The sequence below is a fragment of the Neoarius graeffei genome, chromosome 1 (assembly GCF_027579695.1).
Source record: "Neoarius graeffei isolate fNeoGra1 chromosome 1, fNeoGra1.pri, whole genome shotgun sequence".
NCBI classification, from domain to species: domain Eukaryota; kingdom Metazoa; phylum Chordata; class Actinopteri; order Siluriformes; family Ariidae; genus Neoarius; species Neoarius graeffei.
Window position 1 is genome coordinate 85,566,759 of NC_083569.1, and position 19,088 is coordinate 85,585,846.

The 19,088-nt window shown below is 43.3% G+C and overlaps 2 protein-coding genes across 2 annotated transcripts in view; both read right to left on the minus strand.

Annotated features, from left to right (window-relative positions):
• LOC132885378 (serine/threonine-protein kinase D1-like) overlaps positions 1-19,088 on the minus strand; it is a 25,210-nt gene continuing 6,122 nt past the window's right edge. The window contains exons 2-9 of the mRNA XM_060920021.1: positions 11,898-12,010; positions 6,311-6,383; positions 6,117-6,223; positions 5,871-6,032; positions 2,659-2,757; positions 2,044-2,311; positions 1,817-1,902; positions 1-153 (exon numbers count right to left, since the gene is read on the minus strand). Of these exons, the coding sequence (XP_060776004.1) occupies positions 1-153; positions 1,817-1,902; positions 2,044-2,311; positions 2,659-2,757; positions 5,871-6,032; positions 6,117-6,223; positions 6,311-6,383; positions 11,898-12,010 (1,061 nt within the window). The remainder of the gene's footprint in view (positions 154-1,816; positions 1,903-2,043; positions 2,312-2,658; positions 2,758-5,870; positions 6,033-6,116; positions 6,224-6,310; positions 6,384-11,897; positions 12,011-19,088) is intronic.
• LOC132901323 (general transcription factor II-I repeat domain-containing protein 2-like) overlaps positions 14,358-19,088 on the minus strand; it is a 17,564-nt gene continuing 12,833 nt past the window's right edge. The window contains exons 3-4 of the mRNA XM_060943672.1: positions 14,613-14,742; positions 14,358-14,481 (exon numbers count right to left, since the gene is read on the minus strand). The gene's annotated coding sequence lies outside the window, so the exon portion shown is untranslated. The remainder of the gene's footprint in view (positions 14,482-14,612; positions 14,743-19,088) is intronic.

Here is a 19,088-nt window from a genome sequence, read left to right on the forward strand (position 1 = left end):
TTAGTGTCCCTGCTCTGTCTGTAGATGTGGAGGGAGACTGAGGCCTTTCTCCTGAGCGTGGCATCTCCAGTGCTCATCATCCGAGTCATGAGTGAGGTAACGGCAACCCAGACGCTGCTCAAACTGACGCAGGTCACACCACAGTTGGAAGTTCTGTAGGCACACATGCACATGAAAACATATTTACAAATTATATTACTGCATCATTTTCACATTTTCTTTCTTTCGTTCTGATTCAGCCCAAGTTTTGTTTTTTCAGCTTTTTAGTTTTCTTCTTGGACTCGTTGTTGGAAGTCGAAGATCGTCCACAAGTGGGTGCTGCTGTATAACTGTGAATCCTGGCAATATTTTATCCTCTTCAATAGACCCCTTTCACATGACGTCACCACGCCGCGAGATTTTGTTAGGCGCCATATTGGAAGACCAAGTACATGCACTCACAATATAAAACAAAGTGCGAGCAAGAGTGAAGTGACACGATGGATGATAATTCTGGTTATGTGAGTACATTACCAGCTGCAGAAAGGGCACGGTATGTGGAGAAACTGGCTGTTATTGATGGGTTTGACCCATATGATAAGACTCGCAGCAAGGGAGAATGGAAAAATAAGGAGGACCTGACACCAATTCTGCCATCTGTTTGCTACCCAGACATTGTAAACTATTTGTTGTTTACACCCAGTGCCTACACTCAGTGTTCGAACTATGCCGATATTTTCGGGGGGCCCCTTTTTTTCCCTTGGGGGTGTGTGTGCTTGCGCTTGTCTCGGAGCGCGGATCTCCAAACACATGAGAAGCCTATCTTACGCACATATCACGCGGACTCCACACCTCCACACACGCATCGCGTCTGAAGTCATAACTCATCAGGGGAAATCGTGTCCGCATTGGCATGTTCAAAAAACAACCTCACGTCAACAATGATACCACACGCAAGGAAAAAAAAAAAAAAAAACAGTCAGGCTACTCAACAACCAACCTGGCAGCAGCGAGCAAGCCCCAAACCATCCTAAATTATTATTATTATTATTATTATTATTAAATTGTAGAAGTCTGGGAGGCTTGCTCCTCATGCAGTTATCAACTTGGGGCCAATTTAGCATGTTTTAAATCTGAATTTCTTGCGTTTGCTTACCTCAAAGTGTCCGCAGATCATGCACAGACTTATCCATTATATCCACAGTTTTTTGCCAAGTCTCACACAGTTTTCTTTCAAGTCTACTGTTGGGCCAATAAATCATAAATAAAACAGCTCAGATTTGTTTGTTTAAGTCGTTTGCCACTCCACTTTATTCTCGTGGGTTCACATACCGCTGCCGTTATTATCCCCTTATCACGAGTTTGTTGGTCTTCCAAAATGGCGCAGGGTCTGTTTACTTCCGGTTTCGGGTGACGTCAGTGAAAGGGGTCTATAGTCTTCTCTCGGTCGTTTTGGCTTTTATAAGCACAAAATCAAGCATTGCACGTGGATTGAAAGCACAACACACTGTCTGATAAGTGTGAGGGATTTTAAGGGTTAAAACACTTTACCCTGATTAACTAGAATCACAATCATCTTGTGCCATGGTACTCATAGTGTGATCTCTGAAGCAGAGCCAGATGATCTGTGATTTGTTTTAATATTAGTATAATTCGGTACAGCTGAGGTCTGTAAAATTTTTTTCTCTTTTTTACAGGATCCAAAAAGTTAAACAACTCCTGATCTTGTGCATCACATAAAAATATGTGCGGATGTATAGGATTTTAGGATTTACTATCATCAGCTTGCCTTGCCTTCACCCCCCATACTGAGACCAGGATTAAAAGGCAATTTTACCTGGAGCCAGGGGTGTCCCATAGCTTTCCCCACACTGAACCTGCGGCGCACCACCACCTGCAGCAGGTTATTAATCAAACTCACCGCTGTGAGAAAAAAGCAGAGAAAATCAGTCATCAGTAAAAGTCAAGTTGATTAATCACAGATTCATCAAAGTTTTCAGCATCAATTTAATCAAGCCAGATGTACATTCAGGTTTCTAGAACAGTCTGAGTTTTATGTCTCACCCTCGAGAGAAATGAGGGCCCACAGATGACGTGGGTACATGAAGGCAGCGTTAGTGATCTGCTGGTGAATGTCTTCATCCTCGTTGAACGGAAACGTGCCGCTTAGGCTGACATACAGGATCACCCCTACAGCCCACATGTCCAGGGAGCGGTTATAGCCATGGCTGCTGATCACCTCGGGGGCAAGATACGCCGGCGTACCCACCACCGAGCGCCGGAAAGACTTCTCACCGATGATCCGCGCAAAACCAAAGTCACACAGTTTCACCTGAAACAGACTGTGTGGATATGTTTCAGCTTGTACTGCAAATGTCTGGGGCTTATTTAAATGTAGATATTGATACACTCACTGTGCAAATCATCCTATATCATATAGTAGTACAATAGTAAAAAAGAAAACACCATTTAAATAGACAGGTTCAAAATCCTGTTCCTTGATGACTTCATCCAGTCTACAATCCTACTCTATTACAACTCATAAAACGTTTGATCCAATAAATCTGCGCTAATACAAGTAAACCGTACAGGGAGATTAGGAGCATGGACAGAATCTGATCTCTGCTCGGACATGTTTGGGGAAAGCAGGCACTGGAAAAAGCAAGTCAAGAGACACACCTGAGGAAAAGGATCTGGTGAGGCAAGCAGCACGTTCTCAGGTTTAAGGTCACAGTGAGCGATGTGTCTCATGTGCAGGTAGCGCAGAGCCTCCAAAATCTACAGAAACGCCCAGACACACCCAGATATCAACATCTGACATCCAATAGCAAACAAGCATCATCATGGTGTGGCAAAATATGTAAGGAATAGAACACCTGAGGGTACGCAGTTACAGGAAAACAAGTACCATACAGTGCCTTGCAAAAGTATTCTCCCTTGGTGTTTGGCCTGTTTTGTCACATTACAAGCTGGAATTAAAATGGATTTTATGGAAGGTTAGCACCATTTGATTTACACAACATGCCTACACACGGTGGTGTAGTGGTTAGCGCTGTCGCCTCACAGCAAGAAGGTACGGGGTTCGAGCCCCGGGGCCGGCGAGGGCCTTTCTGTGTGGAGTTTGCATGTTCTCCCCGTGTCCGCGTGGGTTTCCTCCGGGTGCTCCGGTTTCCCCCACAGTCCAAAGACATGCAGGTTAGGTTAACTGGTGACTCTAAATTGACCGTAGGTGTGAATGTGAGTGTGAATGGTTGTCTGTGTCTATGTGTCAGCCCTGTGATGACCTGGCGACTTGTCCAGGGTGTACCCCGCCTTTCGCCCGTAGTCAGCTGGGATAGGCTCCAGCTTGCCTGCGACCCTGTAGAAGGATAAAGCGGCTAGAGATAATGAGATGAATGAGATGAACATGCCTACAACTTTAAAAGTGAAAATTGTTGTTTTATTGTGACACAAACAATAAAGATGAAAAAAACAAAACTGGAGTGTGCATAGGTATTCACCCCCTTTTATACGGTATGAAACCCCTAAATAAGAGCTGTAAAGTTCTTGAATTAAACACTAAGACAAAGGAAATTCTGTAAATGAATTTTTCTTTACTTCACTCTCTCGAACACATTACAGATTATGTTATCCGCCTTCTGGCTTCTTCCTCTCTCGCGCCTTCCGCTTCCCACCTTTCTAGCTTACCCCCAAACAGTAAACCTAGCGCCCCCTTGTGGACTGAATTAAACAATGAACATATCATTGTGAATCATGAACATTACAACACTTCCTTTTTTTAAGTTTAAATTGTGAAATGAAATAATCCACATTATTCAAAGTCAGCGAGATACGATGGGGGCCCTCTGTTCATCCTGACTGGGTATCTGCGGCCAGGTGACTGTGACCCTGGAGGGTCAGGGGGTAAGGGCTCTGGAGTTTGTTCAGGAAGGATTTCAGTCCAATCCATGACGTCTTGTTGACCACTCATGGCTCTTGGATCACATGACTGGGTAGAGAGATTTCCATTTGCTGTTATGGGTTTGAAGTGGGATGAGTTTCTGGTGATGACATGATTGTTGTTTTTGGCTGTCACCATAGAACCTTTTATGGCAACGATTTTGTATGGGTGGAGGTTGTAGGCAGGGCATAGCTTCCCATCTTTCTTTTGACGACACAGGATGAAGTCACCCACCCTCAATGTCGATGGAGTAACATGGCACATCCTGTCCGCATGTCATTTCATCCGTTTCTTTGCCAGGGCATCTGCCTGTTGTATTGGTACAGCAGTTGGACACCAGTGGCCAGTGAAGGCCTTTCTGTGTGGAGTTTGCATGTTCTCCCAATGTCAGTGTGGGTTTCTTCCGGGTGCTCCGGTTTCCCCCACAGTTCAAAGACATGCAGTTAGGTTAACATGGGGTGGCCTTGGGCTGAAGTGCCCTTGAGCAAGATACTTAACCCCTGACTGCTCCCCGGGTGCTGTAGTGTGGCTGCCCACTGCTCTGGGTGTGTGCGCACGCGTGTTCACTGCTTCAGATGGGTTAAATGCAGAGGATGAATCTTACTGTGCTTGAAGTGTGCATGTGACAAATAAAGGTTTCTTCTTTCTGCTGCTTCTTCTTCTTCTTGAAAGAGAAGGCCACCCGCCAAAGTTCACAGACCAGACAAACAGGGCATTTGATGCAACAAAGACACCAAAGATAACACTGAAGGAGCTGCAAAGACCCACAGTGGAGATGGGAGTATCTGTCCATAGAACCACTTTAAGCCATACACTCCACAGAATGGGGCTTTATAGAAACGGGGCCAGAAAAAAGCCATTGCTTAAGAAAACACATTTGGAGTTTGCCCAACAACATGCGGCAAACTCCCCAAACACATGGAAGAAGATTATCTGGTCAGATGAGACTAAACTTGATCGTTTTGGCCATCATGGGAAATGCTATGTGTGGCACAAACCCAACACCCTGAGAATACCATTACCACAGTGAAGCATGGTGGTGGCAGCATCATGCTGTGGGGATATTTTTCATCTGCAGGGACAGGAAAGCTGGTCAGGACTGAAGGAAAGGTGGATGGCACTAAATACAGGGCAATTCTGAAGGAAAACCTGTTTGAGTCAGCCAGAGGTTTGAGACTTGACAAAGGTTCACGTTCCAGCAGGACAGTGACCCTAAACATACCGCTAAAGCTACATTGGAGTGGTTTAAAGGGAAACATTTAAATGTCTTGGAATGGCCATGTCAAAGCCCAGGCCTCAATCCAATTGAGAATCTGTGGTCAGACTTGAAGATTGCTGTTCACCAGCGGAACCCATCCAACTTGAAGGAGTTGGAGCAGTTTTGCCTTGAGGAATGGGCAAAAATCCCAGTGGCTAGATGTGCTAAGCTAATAGAGACATACCCCAAGAGACTTGCAGCTGTAATTGCAGCAAAAGGTGGCTCTACAAAGTACTGACTTTGGGGGAGGGGGGTGAATACATATGCACACTCCAGATTTCGGGGTGGGGGGGGGGGGGCATCTTAATGATCTTTTGTGTCACAATTTTAAAAAAATACAAAAAAAGCCTTTAAAGTTGTAGGCATGTTGAGTAAATCAAATGGTACTAACCTCCCCAAAAATACATTTTAATTCCAGCTTCTAATGTGACAAAACAGGACAAACACCAAGGGGGATGAATACTTTTGCAAGACACTGTATCTTATCCTTTCTAAATTAAGACCAGGAACATCCATAGTGCTACAGATTCCAGTGTTTTCCTGGTTTAATACTTAAATAACAAGAGCTTGAGAATCGGTATCTGAGTGGTGGTGTGGAGTAAACACAATAGAATAGTTTCCATTTCAGACTGATAATTAAAAAAATAATAATAAAACATCTGATTATAATATAGCACAGATTTCCATGGCTACCTGCATAACAAGGAAGTGCGTGGTGCGTTCAGGAAGACGTCCGTTCTCGTTGGACAGAATCATCTCCAGCATGTCGCTATGGAGCTTCTCCATGATGACAAAAGTCCGCTCAGGTGTCTCAAACATGCCTTCGAGTACAATGACTCCAGGATGGGACAGACTCTGGACACACAGCATTAACAAGGCAATATAGCAATCATTTTCTGAAACTAATTCCACTATAAAGAACACACTCATTCAACAGACCTGCAGTATTGCCACCTCATTTTTGCTCTGCCTCTCCTGCTTGGCCGGGAAGCGAGTTTTATCAATGACCTTAATGGCTACTGGTCGTCCCGTCTGCCTGTGAGTACCTGCACACAAACCCAACTCTCTGTACATGGCCAGCTCTTAATGGACTAACAGTGTAGATTACTTATCACTCTGAATGAACACCTTACCTCCGTACACCACTCCAAACTGACCTGATCCCAACACTTCATCAGAGAAAACCTGATACAGCAAACTAATATCCTGAGAAACACCCATGACAGTGTTAGCCCACACAGAATACAGGTATTTCCTGCAACAGCTGTATGAGAATAAATACTCACCTGGATTTCTTCACTGATGGCTCGATCATAAATAACAAACAGCAAAACTTTATTCTCAAGCAATTTTTTTTCTGTTCTCACTCATTACATTCACCAACCCTTACATTTCAGTGATTAATGCACACTGTGCTTTCCTCTATAAATATGGATCAAAAAGATTTATATTAAAAAAAACCACTCATACAGGAGACATAGTGGGCCTAAAGTGTGAAAGTGGACTTATAGATCATTTAATTCTAATCTGATTTGCATATTTAGTAGTTTTCAATACTTTTGCATCATTTCATTTACTACAGAACATGCCTACAACTTTGAAGATGTGATTTTTTTTTTTTAAATTGTGAAGCAAACAACAAATCGCCAGATTTGACCTAGACACAGAAACGCTGTGTCCAGGTCCACTGCCGCTGTTTCCCAAATGCAGGAAATTCCAATCTGGGACACCGCTACTCTCAACCAGTCAGAAAGAACAAAACAACAATCTCTTTCAAAGGGTTTTTTTAGTGTGTGGTGCAAAACAAATGGTCACCTTTTTACTGTGAAGAATTCCAGAACCGTTGAAAAAGCTAATAAGAACATCAGGCCTGGACAGCCACTGTACGATGCCAAGTTTACGTACTCCTACGTGCGCTTTGAGTGCAAACACCTTTGATTACCTTTACTTAGTTGATGTACACTAAGGCCGGTAACATACAGGGCCCTTGGCCCATTTTTTATTGATATTAATGTAAGATCAGTACATGAATAAATATATACATGTGTCAAAATTACGGCTCTCTTTGAGTATGGACATGGAAGGATTTTTCTTTTCGTTTACATGAATGTGCATAAACAAATAGACCGTCATACTTGAATAAAGTACATAAGCACATGTATGCACACATCAGTGCAGAAATTTAGTGCCACGGCACAACTTGACACGTATTGGTGTCCTGCAGATATTCTATATATGAAAAATGTAATAATTTTTTTTATCTATGTGCTATTTACCGGCATATTTTACAACAAGTTGTAGTTTCCTAATTAACCATTTTTTTGAGGAGAAAGTGTGCCCGGTACCCGCAAGTAAGAACATTATTTTAGGGAAATAGCGGCGGTGCCCACAAGTAAGATATTTATTTTAGGGAAACAGCGGCGGTGTGCCCGCAAGTAAGATATTTATTTTAGGGAAACAGCGGCGGTGTGCCCGCAAGTAAGATATTTATTTTAGGGAAACAGCGGCGGTGTGCCCGCAAGTAAGATATTTATTTTAGGGAAATAGCGGCGGTGCCCGCAAGTAAGATATTTATTTTAGGGAAACAGCGGTGGTGCCCACAAGTAAGATATTTATTTTAGGGAAACAGCGGCGGTGCCCGCAAGTAAGATATTTGTTTTAGGGAAACAGTGGCGGTGCCCGCAAGTAAGATATTTATTTTAGGGAAACAGTGGCGGTGGCCGCAAGTAATATATTTAATTTAGGGAAACAGCGTCAGTGTCCTTAGCCTCAGCCAAACAGAAAACTTCAACATGCATAACTATTCACCCCCCCTAATGTCAGTACTTTGAAGAGCCACTTTTGCTGCAATTATAGCTGCAAGTCATTTGGATAAGTCTCTATGAGCTTGCCACATCTAGCTACTGGGATTTTTGTCCATTCCTCAAGGCAAAACTGCTCCAGCTCCTTCAAGTTGGATGGGCTCCACTGGTGAACAGCAATCTTCAAGTCTGACCACAGATTCTCAGTTGGATTGAGGTCTGGGCTTTGACGAGGCCATTCCAACACATTTAAATGTTTCTCTTTAAACCACTCCAGTGTAGCCTTAGCAGTATGTTTAGGGTCATTGTCCTGCCGGAACGTGAGCCTTCGTCCAAGTCTCAAACCTCTGGCCGACTCAAACAGGTTTTCCTCCAGAATTGCCCTGTATTTAGTGCCATCCATGTTTCCTTCAGTCCTGACCAGCTTTCCTGTCCCTGCAGATGAAAAATATCCCCACAGCATGATGCTGCCACCACCATGCTTCACTGTAGGAATGGTGTTCTCAGGGTGTTGGGTTTGCGCCACACATGGCATTTCCCATGATGGCCAAAATGATCAAGTTTAGTCTCATCTGAGCAGAGAATCTTCTTCCATGTGTTTGGGGAGTCTGCCACATGCTGTTGGGCAAACTCCAAATGTGTTTTCTTAAGCAATGACTTTTTTCTGGCCACTCTTCCATGAAGCCCCATTCTGTGGAATGTACGACTTATTGGGATTCTATGGATAGATATTCCAGTCTCTGCTGTGGAACTCTGCAGCTCCTTCAGGGTTACCTTTGGTCTTTGTGCTGCCTCTCTGATTAATGCCCTCTTTGCCTGGTCCATGAGTTGTGGTGGGCGGCCCTCTCTTGGCAGGTTTGTTGTGGTACCATGTTCTTTCCATTTGATGATGATGGATTTGATGGTGCTCCGGGGTATCATTAAAGATTTGGATTTTTTTTTTAAGAACCCAACCCTGACTTGTACTTCTCAACAACTTTGTCCCTGACTTGTTGGGAGAGCTCCTTAGTCTTCATGGTGTTATTTGCTTAGTGGTGCCTCTTGCTTAGTGGTGTTGCAGCCTCTGGGGCCTTTCAGAACAGATGTATTATATACAACCCCAATTCCAAAAAAGATGGGACAAAGTACAAATTGTAAATAAAAACAGAATGCAATAATTTATAAATCTCAAAAACTGATATTGTATTCACAATAGAACATAGACAACATATCAAATGTCAAAAGTGAGACATTTTGAAATTTCATGCCAAATATTGGCTCATTTGAAATTTCATGACACCAACACATCTCAAAAAAGTTGGGACGGGGCAATAAGAGGCTGGAAAAGTTAAAGGTACAAAAAAGGAACAGCTGGAGGACCAAATTGCAACTCATTAGGTCAATTGGCAATAGGTCATTAACATGACTGGGTATAAAAAGAGCATCTTGGAGTGGCAGCGGCTCTCAGAAGTAAAGATGGGAAGAGGATCACCAATCCCCCTAATTCTGCGCCGACAAATAGTGGAGCAATATCAGAAAGGAGTTCGACAGTGTAAAATTGCAAAGAGTTTGAACATATCTACAGTGCATATCATCATCAAAAGACTCAGAGAATCTGGAAGAATCTCTGTGTGTAAGGGTCAAGGCCGGAAAACCATACTGGGTGCCCATGATCTTCGGGCCCTTAGACGGCACTGCATCACATACAGGCATGCTTCTGTATTGGAAATCACAAAATGGGCTCATGAATATTTCCAGAGAACATTATCTGTGAACACAATTCACCGCGCCATCCGCCGTTGCCAGCTAAAACTCTATAGTTCAAAGAAGAAGCCGTATCTAAACATGATCCAGAAGCGCAGACGTCTTCTCTGGGCCAAGGCTCATTTAAAATGGACTGTGGCAAAGTGGAAAACTGTTCTGTGGTCAGACGAATCAAAATTTGAAGTTCTTTATGGAAATCAGGGACGCCGTGTCATTCGGACTAAAGAGGAGAAGGACGACCCAAGTTGTTATCAGCGCTCAGTTCAGAAGCCTGCATCTCTGATGGTATGGGGTTGCATTAGTGCATGTGGCATGGGCAGCTTACACATCTGGAAAGACACCATCAATGCTGAAAGGTATATCCAGGTTCTAGAGCAACATATGCTCCCATCCAGACGACGTCTCTTTCAGGGAAGACCTTGCATTTTCCAACATGACAATGCCAAACCACATACTGCATCAATTACAGCATCATGGCTGCGTAGAAGAAGGGTCCAGGTACTGAACTGGCCAGCCTGCAGTCCAGATCTTTCACCCATAGAAAACATTTGGCGCATCATAAAATGGAAGATATGACAAAAAAGACCTAAGACAGTTGAGCAACTAGAATCCTACATTAGACAAGAATGGGTTAACATTCCTATCCCTAAACTTGAGCAACTTGTCTCCTCAGTCCCCAGACGTTTACAGACTGTTCTAAAGAGAAAAGGGGATGTCTCACAGTGGTAAACATGGCCTTGTCCCAACATTTTTGAGATGTGTTGTCATGAAATTTAAAATCACCTAATTTTTCTCTTTAAATGATACATTTTCTCAGTTTAAACATTTGATGTGTCATCTATGTTCTATTCTGAATAAAATATGGAATTTTGAAACTTCCACATCATTGCATTCCGTTTTTATTTACAATTTGTACTTTGTCCCAACTTTTTTGGAATCGGGGTTGAACCAACAGATCATGTGACACTTGATCTGTTGGTATATAATACACAGGTGGACTTTATTTCACTAATTATGTGACTTATTAAAGTAATTGGTTGCACCAGAACTTTTTAGGGGCTTCATAGCAAATGGGGTGAATATATATGTACACACCAATTTTCAGTTTTTATTTATATTTTTTTCTTCATTTCACTTCACCAACTTAGACTATTTTGTGCAAACCATTACATAAAATTCAATTTTAAAAAAAACATTTAAATTACAGGTTGTAATGTAACAAAATGGGCAAAAAGCCGGGGGGGGGGAGTGAATAATTTTGCAAGGCACTGTAATAAGTAAGGAATGAAACACTTTGGGGCATGCTGTAATAGGAAAATAATCAATGACAGGCTGGTGTAACTGTTACAGCTCTGAATTTGACCCACACCCCAAACAACAGCACTTACCTCTTCTACCACAAAAATGTTTCAACAATTACATTTTTAATTATTAAAGAATGGCACGTCATGCTTTTTAACTGTTACTCTAGTTAGAAACAAGTTACTTCCTGCTAGCACTTGTATTGTAGGTGTTAGAGTCACTCCTTCACCAGCCTCTCTTTTTTCAGCTTGTGCAAGAGACACCACAAAGTGTAACATCCTCTGGCTTGTAGACTTGTTGGAACATTTGCTGACCATTACAAAGCTCTGACACAAACCCTAACCCTTACAGAAAATTTCACATTTTTCTTTGATAACTAACAAAGTCTTAGGTTTTGTAGAGTATCCACCATACAAGTCTCTGTGAAAGAGCCGTTACTATAATAATACTAGTGTAACAGAATGATTGCATTAAATATAAAGATATTGCACTTGAATTACAGCCAGAGCTGCTGTTATGGAAAAGTAAGCAACACCCTTATGACCAGTCAGATTTAAAAATTTAACGGTACTGTCGTCCAAGAGTATTTTTTTTTTAATTTACTTGTTTGCGCCATTAAACCTTGCAGCACCCGTGCAGAACTAAAGAAGCAAACATGTCTCGGTTGCTTGACTGCATTTGGGTTAAAGTGGAAAGTGCTGTCATTGTTATTTTTTGTAAAGGTTTTAATTTTGGGTGTAATAATATTATGGGACATTTAGGAATACCTGGAATAAGTTCGTATAAACAATTTGCGTGTGTGTGTGTGTGTGTGTGTGTGTGTGTGTGTGTGAGAGAGAGAGAGAGAGAGAGAGAGAGAGAGAGAGAGAGAGACCTGCAGGCCCTGCTGTGCTGAGGCCAATGCTCTGTAAAGGCATGAGCGCGAGTCTGATGGCCGACTCCCAGGCTGCTCCTTCTGTATTTGCGAACACACAGTAGACCACAGAACTCGTCAGCAGCTCAAAGGAATGACCAGCGTCATCCGACTGCACAGTAACAGTGAGCTGAGATGAACCTCGAACCTGCAGCACTTCAGACAAAGGCAGCTCCTGTACAGCAAGAAGGAAGGATTAGGAACAATGTGTGACAGCTTATGAGAGGAAAACACAGAACATTTACATTTTTAAAGATGCCATATGAGAAAAACAACAAATTATATTATGTTTTATATATATATATATATATATATATATATATATATATATATATATATATATATATATATATATATATAAGTAAATAAAGTGGACATACTAAAAAGGATATGTTAGATTTTTGCGAAGTGAGGAAGAGAACACCTGGGTGGGGGGGCATGATGTGATAGGAAAATTATCGAAGGCGGAGTGGTGTGTGGGAGAGTTACTGTTAAAACCCACAAAATGATCATTCTGCATTATACACCAGTTAGTTCCATTTGACTAATTTGACTGGTCACGCAGTTTACCAAGAGTGCCCATATTTCCGATAAATGCACTGGGACATTTCACTGTGTTGACCACTCTGCTTGTCTGTGTCCACCACATAAATTACACTTCCTATTTTGAAACCGTTACTGCAGTGGTGTTCGTGACATCAACAACAAACATGGCAAAAATGACACTTTTCAGGAATATAACTTTTGGCTTAAAATATGAAAGCTCATCAGATGAAGATGAAAAAGAATGCAGGATGCCGATTTTACCTGAAGTACTTTTAACGGGAATGTACGAATCAATCAATGTGAGCTAGCTAGCCAGTTACCTGATGTGCTATAAAGTGAGTGTGGCTTCTTTGGGATCAAAAAGAAACACAGTGTTTGGCCATACTGGCGTTGAGTAGTACATATATCGGATATATTCCATTCAGCTAACATGATATTGAATAAGTCGAAGATGAGTTCAATATTATGCTAGCTGAATGGAATATATCTGATGTACCATGAAAAAAGCCAGCCAATATTATTAATAAGTCCCGGGTATGATTTTAAACTGCAACCAGTTGAGAGTCTCAGGTCCAGGAGGACTTGAGCATTGGGGGAAGTGGAGTTACCCCTTAATCACCATTGCCCCCAGGTCCGCTCTGACCCGGAGTGGCTTCCAGCTATGGGTTAAATAGTACATCACCAATAAGGCGCTGGCAGCAGGGCACTTTTCGGTGCAGTGTGGCAGATGAACCCAACAGGGTCAATGGCACACCACTAGATGGCATGCAGAAGTGCCACTGAAATGGCCAACGGATGGCATCACTCGGCAAGTCGGTTGTCACTGTGGGGCAACTTCTATACCCGTCAGGTCTGTGGCACTTTTGTGCACCAATTGGCATCAGGTCTGGAGGTCCAGAGACAACACGATGGAGGCATGACATTGTTTGTCTGACCTTACCGTGCAACTCTCTTTTTCAGTTTTTCGATGTCTGTTGGTATGTTTTTCTCTTGTAAATCTACGAGAAAAATATCTAATGAAGATTTGGGAGTCTTTTGGGTGTTCAATGCATCTTTCTCTTTCCCAGCGAACAAAGAAATGCTTCTGTGCATGTGCAGCAGAAACCTCTCACTGAATATTTGTATCAGCTCCAATGTGTGACATGTTGTCTTGACAACGATGCCATATAAACCATATTCAACGCTCATTCTCCATTGGGTAGAGTGACATAATGCACATAGGATAAACAATATGCTAGCAATACTGCATGCTATGAAACCAAATGAATTAAACCTGCTAGAAGGGAATAGAACATGTTTTTATTCCATCGAAAAAGTGCCCTGTATGTATAATAATCAATATTAATGTCTTGCTTATAGAACCGTTGTATAAAACTAATATTGCACTCATAATTGTGTGGTTATACTGAATAATCAGCACAGCTGTAATTACCTATTGCACTTGGCCTGCAGGCTGGTACCTACACAGAACCAGTAGATATTCATTATAATCACACTCTTGCTTGTATGATACTGCTTAAATAACGCATCCTGAAGTGTTTCATTCCTCTAATATCACATCAGCTATTATGGAAAATTAATCAACACCTTCTGACCAATCAGATTTGAGAATTGAATAGTGCTGTAGTATAAGGTACAATAACGTTCTGGGAGGTTGTGTGATTCACAGGGAATACAAAGCACCTTGTAGTACTTGTTGCTGTTCTCGTTCTGGTACAGTGTGATGCTTTTCCCATCTAGAACCCAGTAGTGCCTTTTTCTCTGCAAGACAAACCGAACTGATGTTCATTATCTAACATTTACAAATCTACACAATTTTCCCCTGACAACAAATGTCAGTGTGTTCTTCTGGTGTGTGTATTAGTGTTCACTCACCAGTGTATCTACATTGGTATGGTGCAACAGCCAGCCTTTCTTCAATATTCCACTGGATCTCCTCTTAGTTTGTTTAACTGACTGCACCACCCTCATCAAGGGGATATTACTGCTGAAACATGGACTGAAAGAGACAAGAGATGGATGGATGGCGAGTGTAGTGTTTATGCAGGATACATGATGTACTGTATAAACACTAAATGTAATATTAGTACAGACTATAGTACTGTACTATAGTCCATGATGTGTGGTTACCCGATTGGTGGTTGTTCAGCAGAGTCCTCAACATGAGGTCACGCTTTAAAGGGATACTCTTCATAAATAGCGTTGACTGTTACCACAGCAATGTCCTCCTCAGATTCAGGCTTCTGGTTTGAGTTGCTCTCTGTGCAAGATGGGTGGGAGAAAGCATGTGGTTTGTCACTTCTTGTGTTAACTGGAAGTGTGTGTGGGTTCTGACTCTTCAAAAAAAAAAAATTATTTTGGTTACAATAAATTGCCCCTAGGAGTGAATGTGTGTGTGATGGGTCTTAATTCCTTTCCAGGGGGCATTCCTGCCTCGGTAGACTCTAGATCTATTGTGGCCCTGACCAGGATAAACCACTTACTGAAGATGAACGAATAATGAGTCACAACATCTGTATTTTCTCCATTTCCTGTTTTGTAGACGAGAATTTAACTGATTGGTTTGTACGTCTGGTAGAAATGTAACAATACATTGCAATGCAAAAACATGACGTGCAATATCAGTGATCTATTAATTAGTGTGAGTGCACAAACTGTCACTTATTGTTCATGTTCCGGGTGGAGCTGTTTAGCCCAGGAAGCTGTATTTGTTATGCTACAGATGCTCACTGCTGTGTTTATACTCAGCATGTACCTCCATCAGAGGTTTAGCACGGTATGTTATAAAGCTTTACTGTCTGTCATCCTGATATGTCATTCATTCACAATGTAAAGTTTGTGCTTGCTGTTTATTGATTGTGTTTTGTTTGTGTTCAGTGCATTGGTTGAACTGTAGTTTAGCACGAGACTTTGAGCACAGAGGCTAATGGTGCATGTTTAGCGAACTTGTAGAGGTCTGCACCCTTGGTTTAGTTGAGCAAGGTGTGTAAAGTTCAGAAAATAGTCTGTAAAAATGACTCTGCAAAATTGCGTATTTGTTTACAACCATCCATCCATCATCTATAACTGCTTATCCTGTGCAGGGTCACGTGCAAGCTGGAGCCTATCCCAGCTGACTATGGGTGAGAGGTGGGGTACACCCTGGACAAGTCACCAGGTCATCGCAGGGCTGACAAAAGAGACAAACAACCATTCACACTTACGGTCAATTTAGAGTCACCAGTTAACCTAACCTGCATGTCTTTCGACTGTGGGGGAAACCGGAGCACCTGGAGGAAACCCACGCAGACACGGGGAGAACATGCAAACTCCGCACAGAAAGACCCTCGCTGGCCGCTGGGCTCAAACCCAGGACCTTCTTGCTGTGAGGTGACCATGTTTACAACCATGTTACGCTAATTTTGTTTTCTTTAATTTTATTACTTTTGTTTTCTTTAGTTTTCATGGTGCTCGGTGTATGATGTCTGGTGTTCGAAGCTATACTCGTGTTCAAGAGGAATAAAACGCATCTGCACCTGTCATAGACTCTTTCCTGTTGTTCTTAATTCCAAGGGCTGCTACAGTGTTAGCAAATAATCACATTTTTTAAAAAGCAAATTAAAAATAAGTGCTGGATAAAAACCCATCTATCTTATGTAAACAAAGATACAAATTTTGTTGTCTGGTGGTCAAGTGTTTATATGTTGCCTTGCACTTACGATCCAGTTCCCTGTGGTGGTGCACGCATGTTGTTCACCAAAGTCATCAAAAATCTGGTGACCAGGGGCCTCATGTACAAAGACCTGCGTGGATTTCCCACTAAATATGTGCGCACGTCAAAATTGGGAAATTTGCATACGACCAAAAAAATCCGGATGTATCAATCAGTGCGTACGAAGGTTTCCACGCACTCTCCTGTTGTACATCCCAATCAACGTGGAATTCGGTGCACATGCACGAGCCCCGTTCCCCGCCCCATCTCCTCCCTCAATTATTCCACACTGAATATTTTAATTAGTATAAATAGACGTGCAGTAAGGCCCGCGTTAGGTAAAAGACATGGCAACTTTTACTAACGCGTTAATGTTAATTAAATGTTAGAAATCTCGCGTTAATCAAATTAACATTTAACATTTATTATTAACATTTAACATTAACATTTATTCGCATTAATCCCTGCCTTTAGCACAGTGTAATAGAATTCACATGCATCACTTAATTGTTCTGTCACCTCCAATTAAAGTGATGTTCAAAGTGTATGCTATGAGACATGCAACGGTCACTGATTGTATGCCACTGAATGTGAATGTAGCCTATTGAGGTATTTCACTCACGTGACCAAGTCATGTGACATTGCCATTTTGGACGGCACGGCTCGAATCAGTTTGAATGCGAGGAAGGCGACAAACGAAAAACATAAAAGAAAAAGGAGCGAGATGCAGAAAACACCTTCACTATCCAGCGACGTAGGGCATTTACAGGGCGAGCAGAGGGAGAGGTATTTGCAAAAATTGAGGTTAGCAGGCTTACAGAACGACGTTTACCTGCTTCCACCAGGATTGTTCACTGACAGCTAAGGTTTGTTCACATTTTCATTTACTTTCGGTCCTCAGGATAAACAAAATGTTATTAAATGTCATTGAAATAACTTCTTAGTCTGTTGAGACATGGCCCGTTATAAGTTTTTCCTTTACTGTATTTACTAGTTTACTGAGCGCGCTCCGGGGCTAGCTAGCTCCGGGGCTGGCTGGCTGGCTAGCGCTCCGGGGCTAGCTAGCTCCGGGGCTGGCTGGCTGGCTAGCGCTCCGGGGCTAGCTAGCTCCGGGGCTGGCTGGCTGGCTAGCGCTCCGGGGCTAGCTAGCTCCGGGGCTGGCTGGCTGGCTAGCGCTCCGGGGCTAGCTAGCTCCGGGACTGGCTGGCTGGCTAGCGCTCCGGGGCTAGCTAGCTCCGGGGCTGGCTGGCTGGCTAGCGCTCCGGGGCTAGCTAGCTCCGGGGCTGGCTGGCTGGCTAGCGCTCCGGGGCTAGCTAGCTCCGGGGCTGGCTGGCTGGCTAGCGCTCCGGGGCTAGCTAGCTCCGGGGCTGGCTGGCTGGCTAGCTCCGGGGCTAGCTAGCTCCGGGGCTGGCTGGCTGGCTAGCTCCGGGGCTGGCTAGCTGGCTGGCTAGCTCCGGGGCTGGCTGGCTGGCTGGCTAGCTCCGGGGCTGGCTGGCTGGCTGGCTAGCTCCGGGGCTGGCTGGCTGGCTGGCTAGCTCCGGGGCTGGCTGGCTGGCTGGCTAGCTCCGGGGCTGGCTGGCTGGCTGGCTAGCTCCGGGGCTGGCTGGCTCAGTAAACTAGTAAATCCAGTAAAGGAAAAACTTGAGATTGAAAGGTTTTAACAGTCATCCAAATGACTGAACGTAAACATTGCTACAGTAACATACCAGCTACTGTTGTTGACATTAGCTAGCTTGCCGTCCAAAATGGCAGACACCGGGGCGTCACGTGACCCTGTGACGTCAGGTGAAATACCTCAATACCAAGATAACGGTATGATTCGCATCGTCCGCAGTGCCTGTGCCACAATGAGTGTCTATTTGAGTTGCATGGGTTTTGAAAACAAAAAAACACCTTTAGTGCTCTAATGTGTACATTTTTTCGGGGACACCCTGTATTTGAGGAAATGTCTTCCTCTCTTAGTAGGCCCAATATTCCTAGCCACATGTAACCAGAAATAAAACATGTGCACATATTTTCCACAATAGGATTTTAATGACAAATGTATTCTAGCAGGGTGCCAGGGAACAACAGGAGGCCCCCAGTCCATCCCACCCGAGCAGGAAGAGGACCCCCAGCCGAGCGGATCCAGCATCACTATCACCTGCCCCCCTTCTCCACCGCCTGCCCCTGTTGCCGGGTCCACAGGCCGGGTGCTGACGCGCGCGGTCCTTGAGTCGCAGGGGGAAATTTTAAAGGGGATAGAGGCGATTAACGACAACCTCGAGGGAATCCGCGAGGAATTGAAGGAATTGAATAACACATTAAAAGAATATCTTAAAAAAATGAATGGTGTCCCATGTCCCGTCTGTCCTTACCTTTTCACATTGTGGCTGTTAAGCGCTGCCGGGTTTGTATGCCATGTCGCTGTGGCACCTCGTTGTGAGGCCCAGGGTCTGGGTCCTCCGGCAGGTCTCGCTCCATTATTGGCACGCCGTGCCGCTGCACCACATTGTGTAACATGCCACACACCGCGGCTGTGTCTGATTTGTACGCACTTGGAAATCGTTTCATATATTGATCTTGGTAATTATGTGATAAGGCTACCCCACGCAACATCAACTCATAATATTTCAGTCTGGCACCTCGCGGCAAATGCGCGAGGAAGATCTATTAAGCTAGCTGCAATGCATGGTCCTGCATGTGCATTCTTTAATTTAATTAATTAACCAATAGTCAATGGGAATAATATCGAAATGATATTGCTGGAGTTTCTCATTTCCCGTAATTACAATATGGAAGGGATGGTTGATGGATCTGTTGGCATTTACCCAACAGTCTCACATTATGTGTCTCGACAATGTCGTATGACTGACATACATTTCAATTCACGCATCCTGATGTTCCGATGCATTTTTGGATGCCTCTTATCGCCA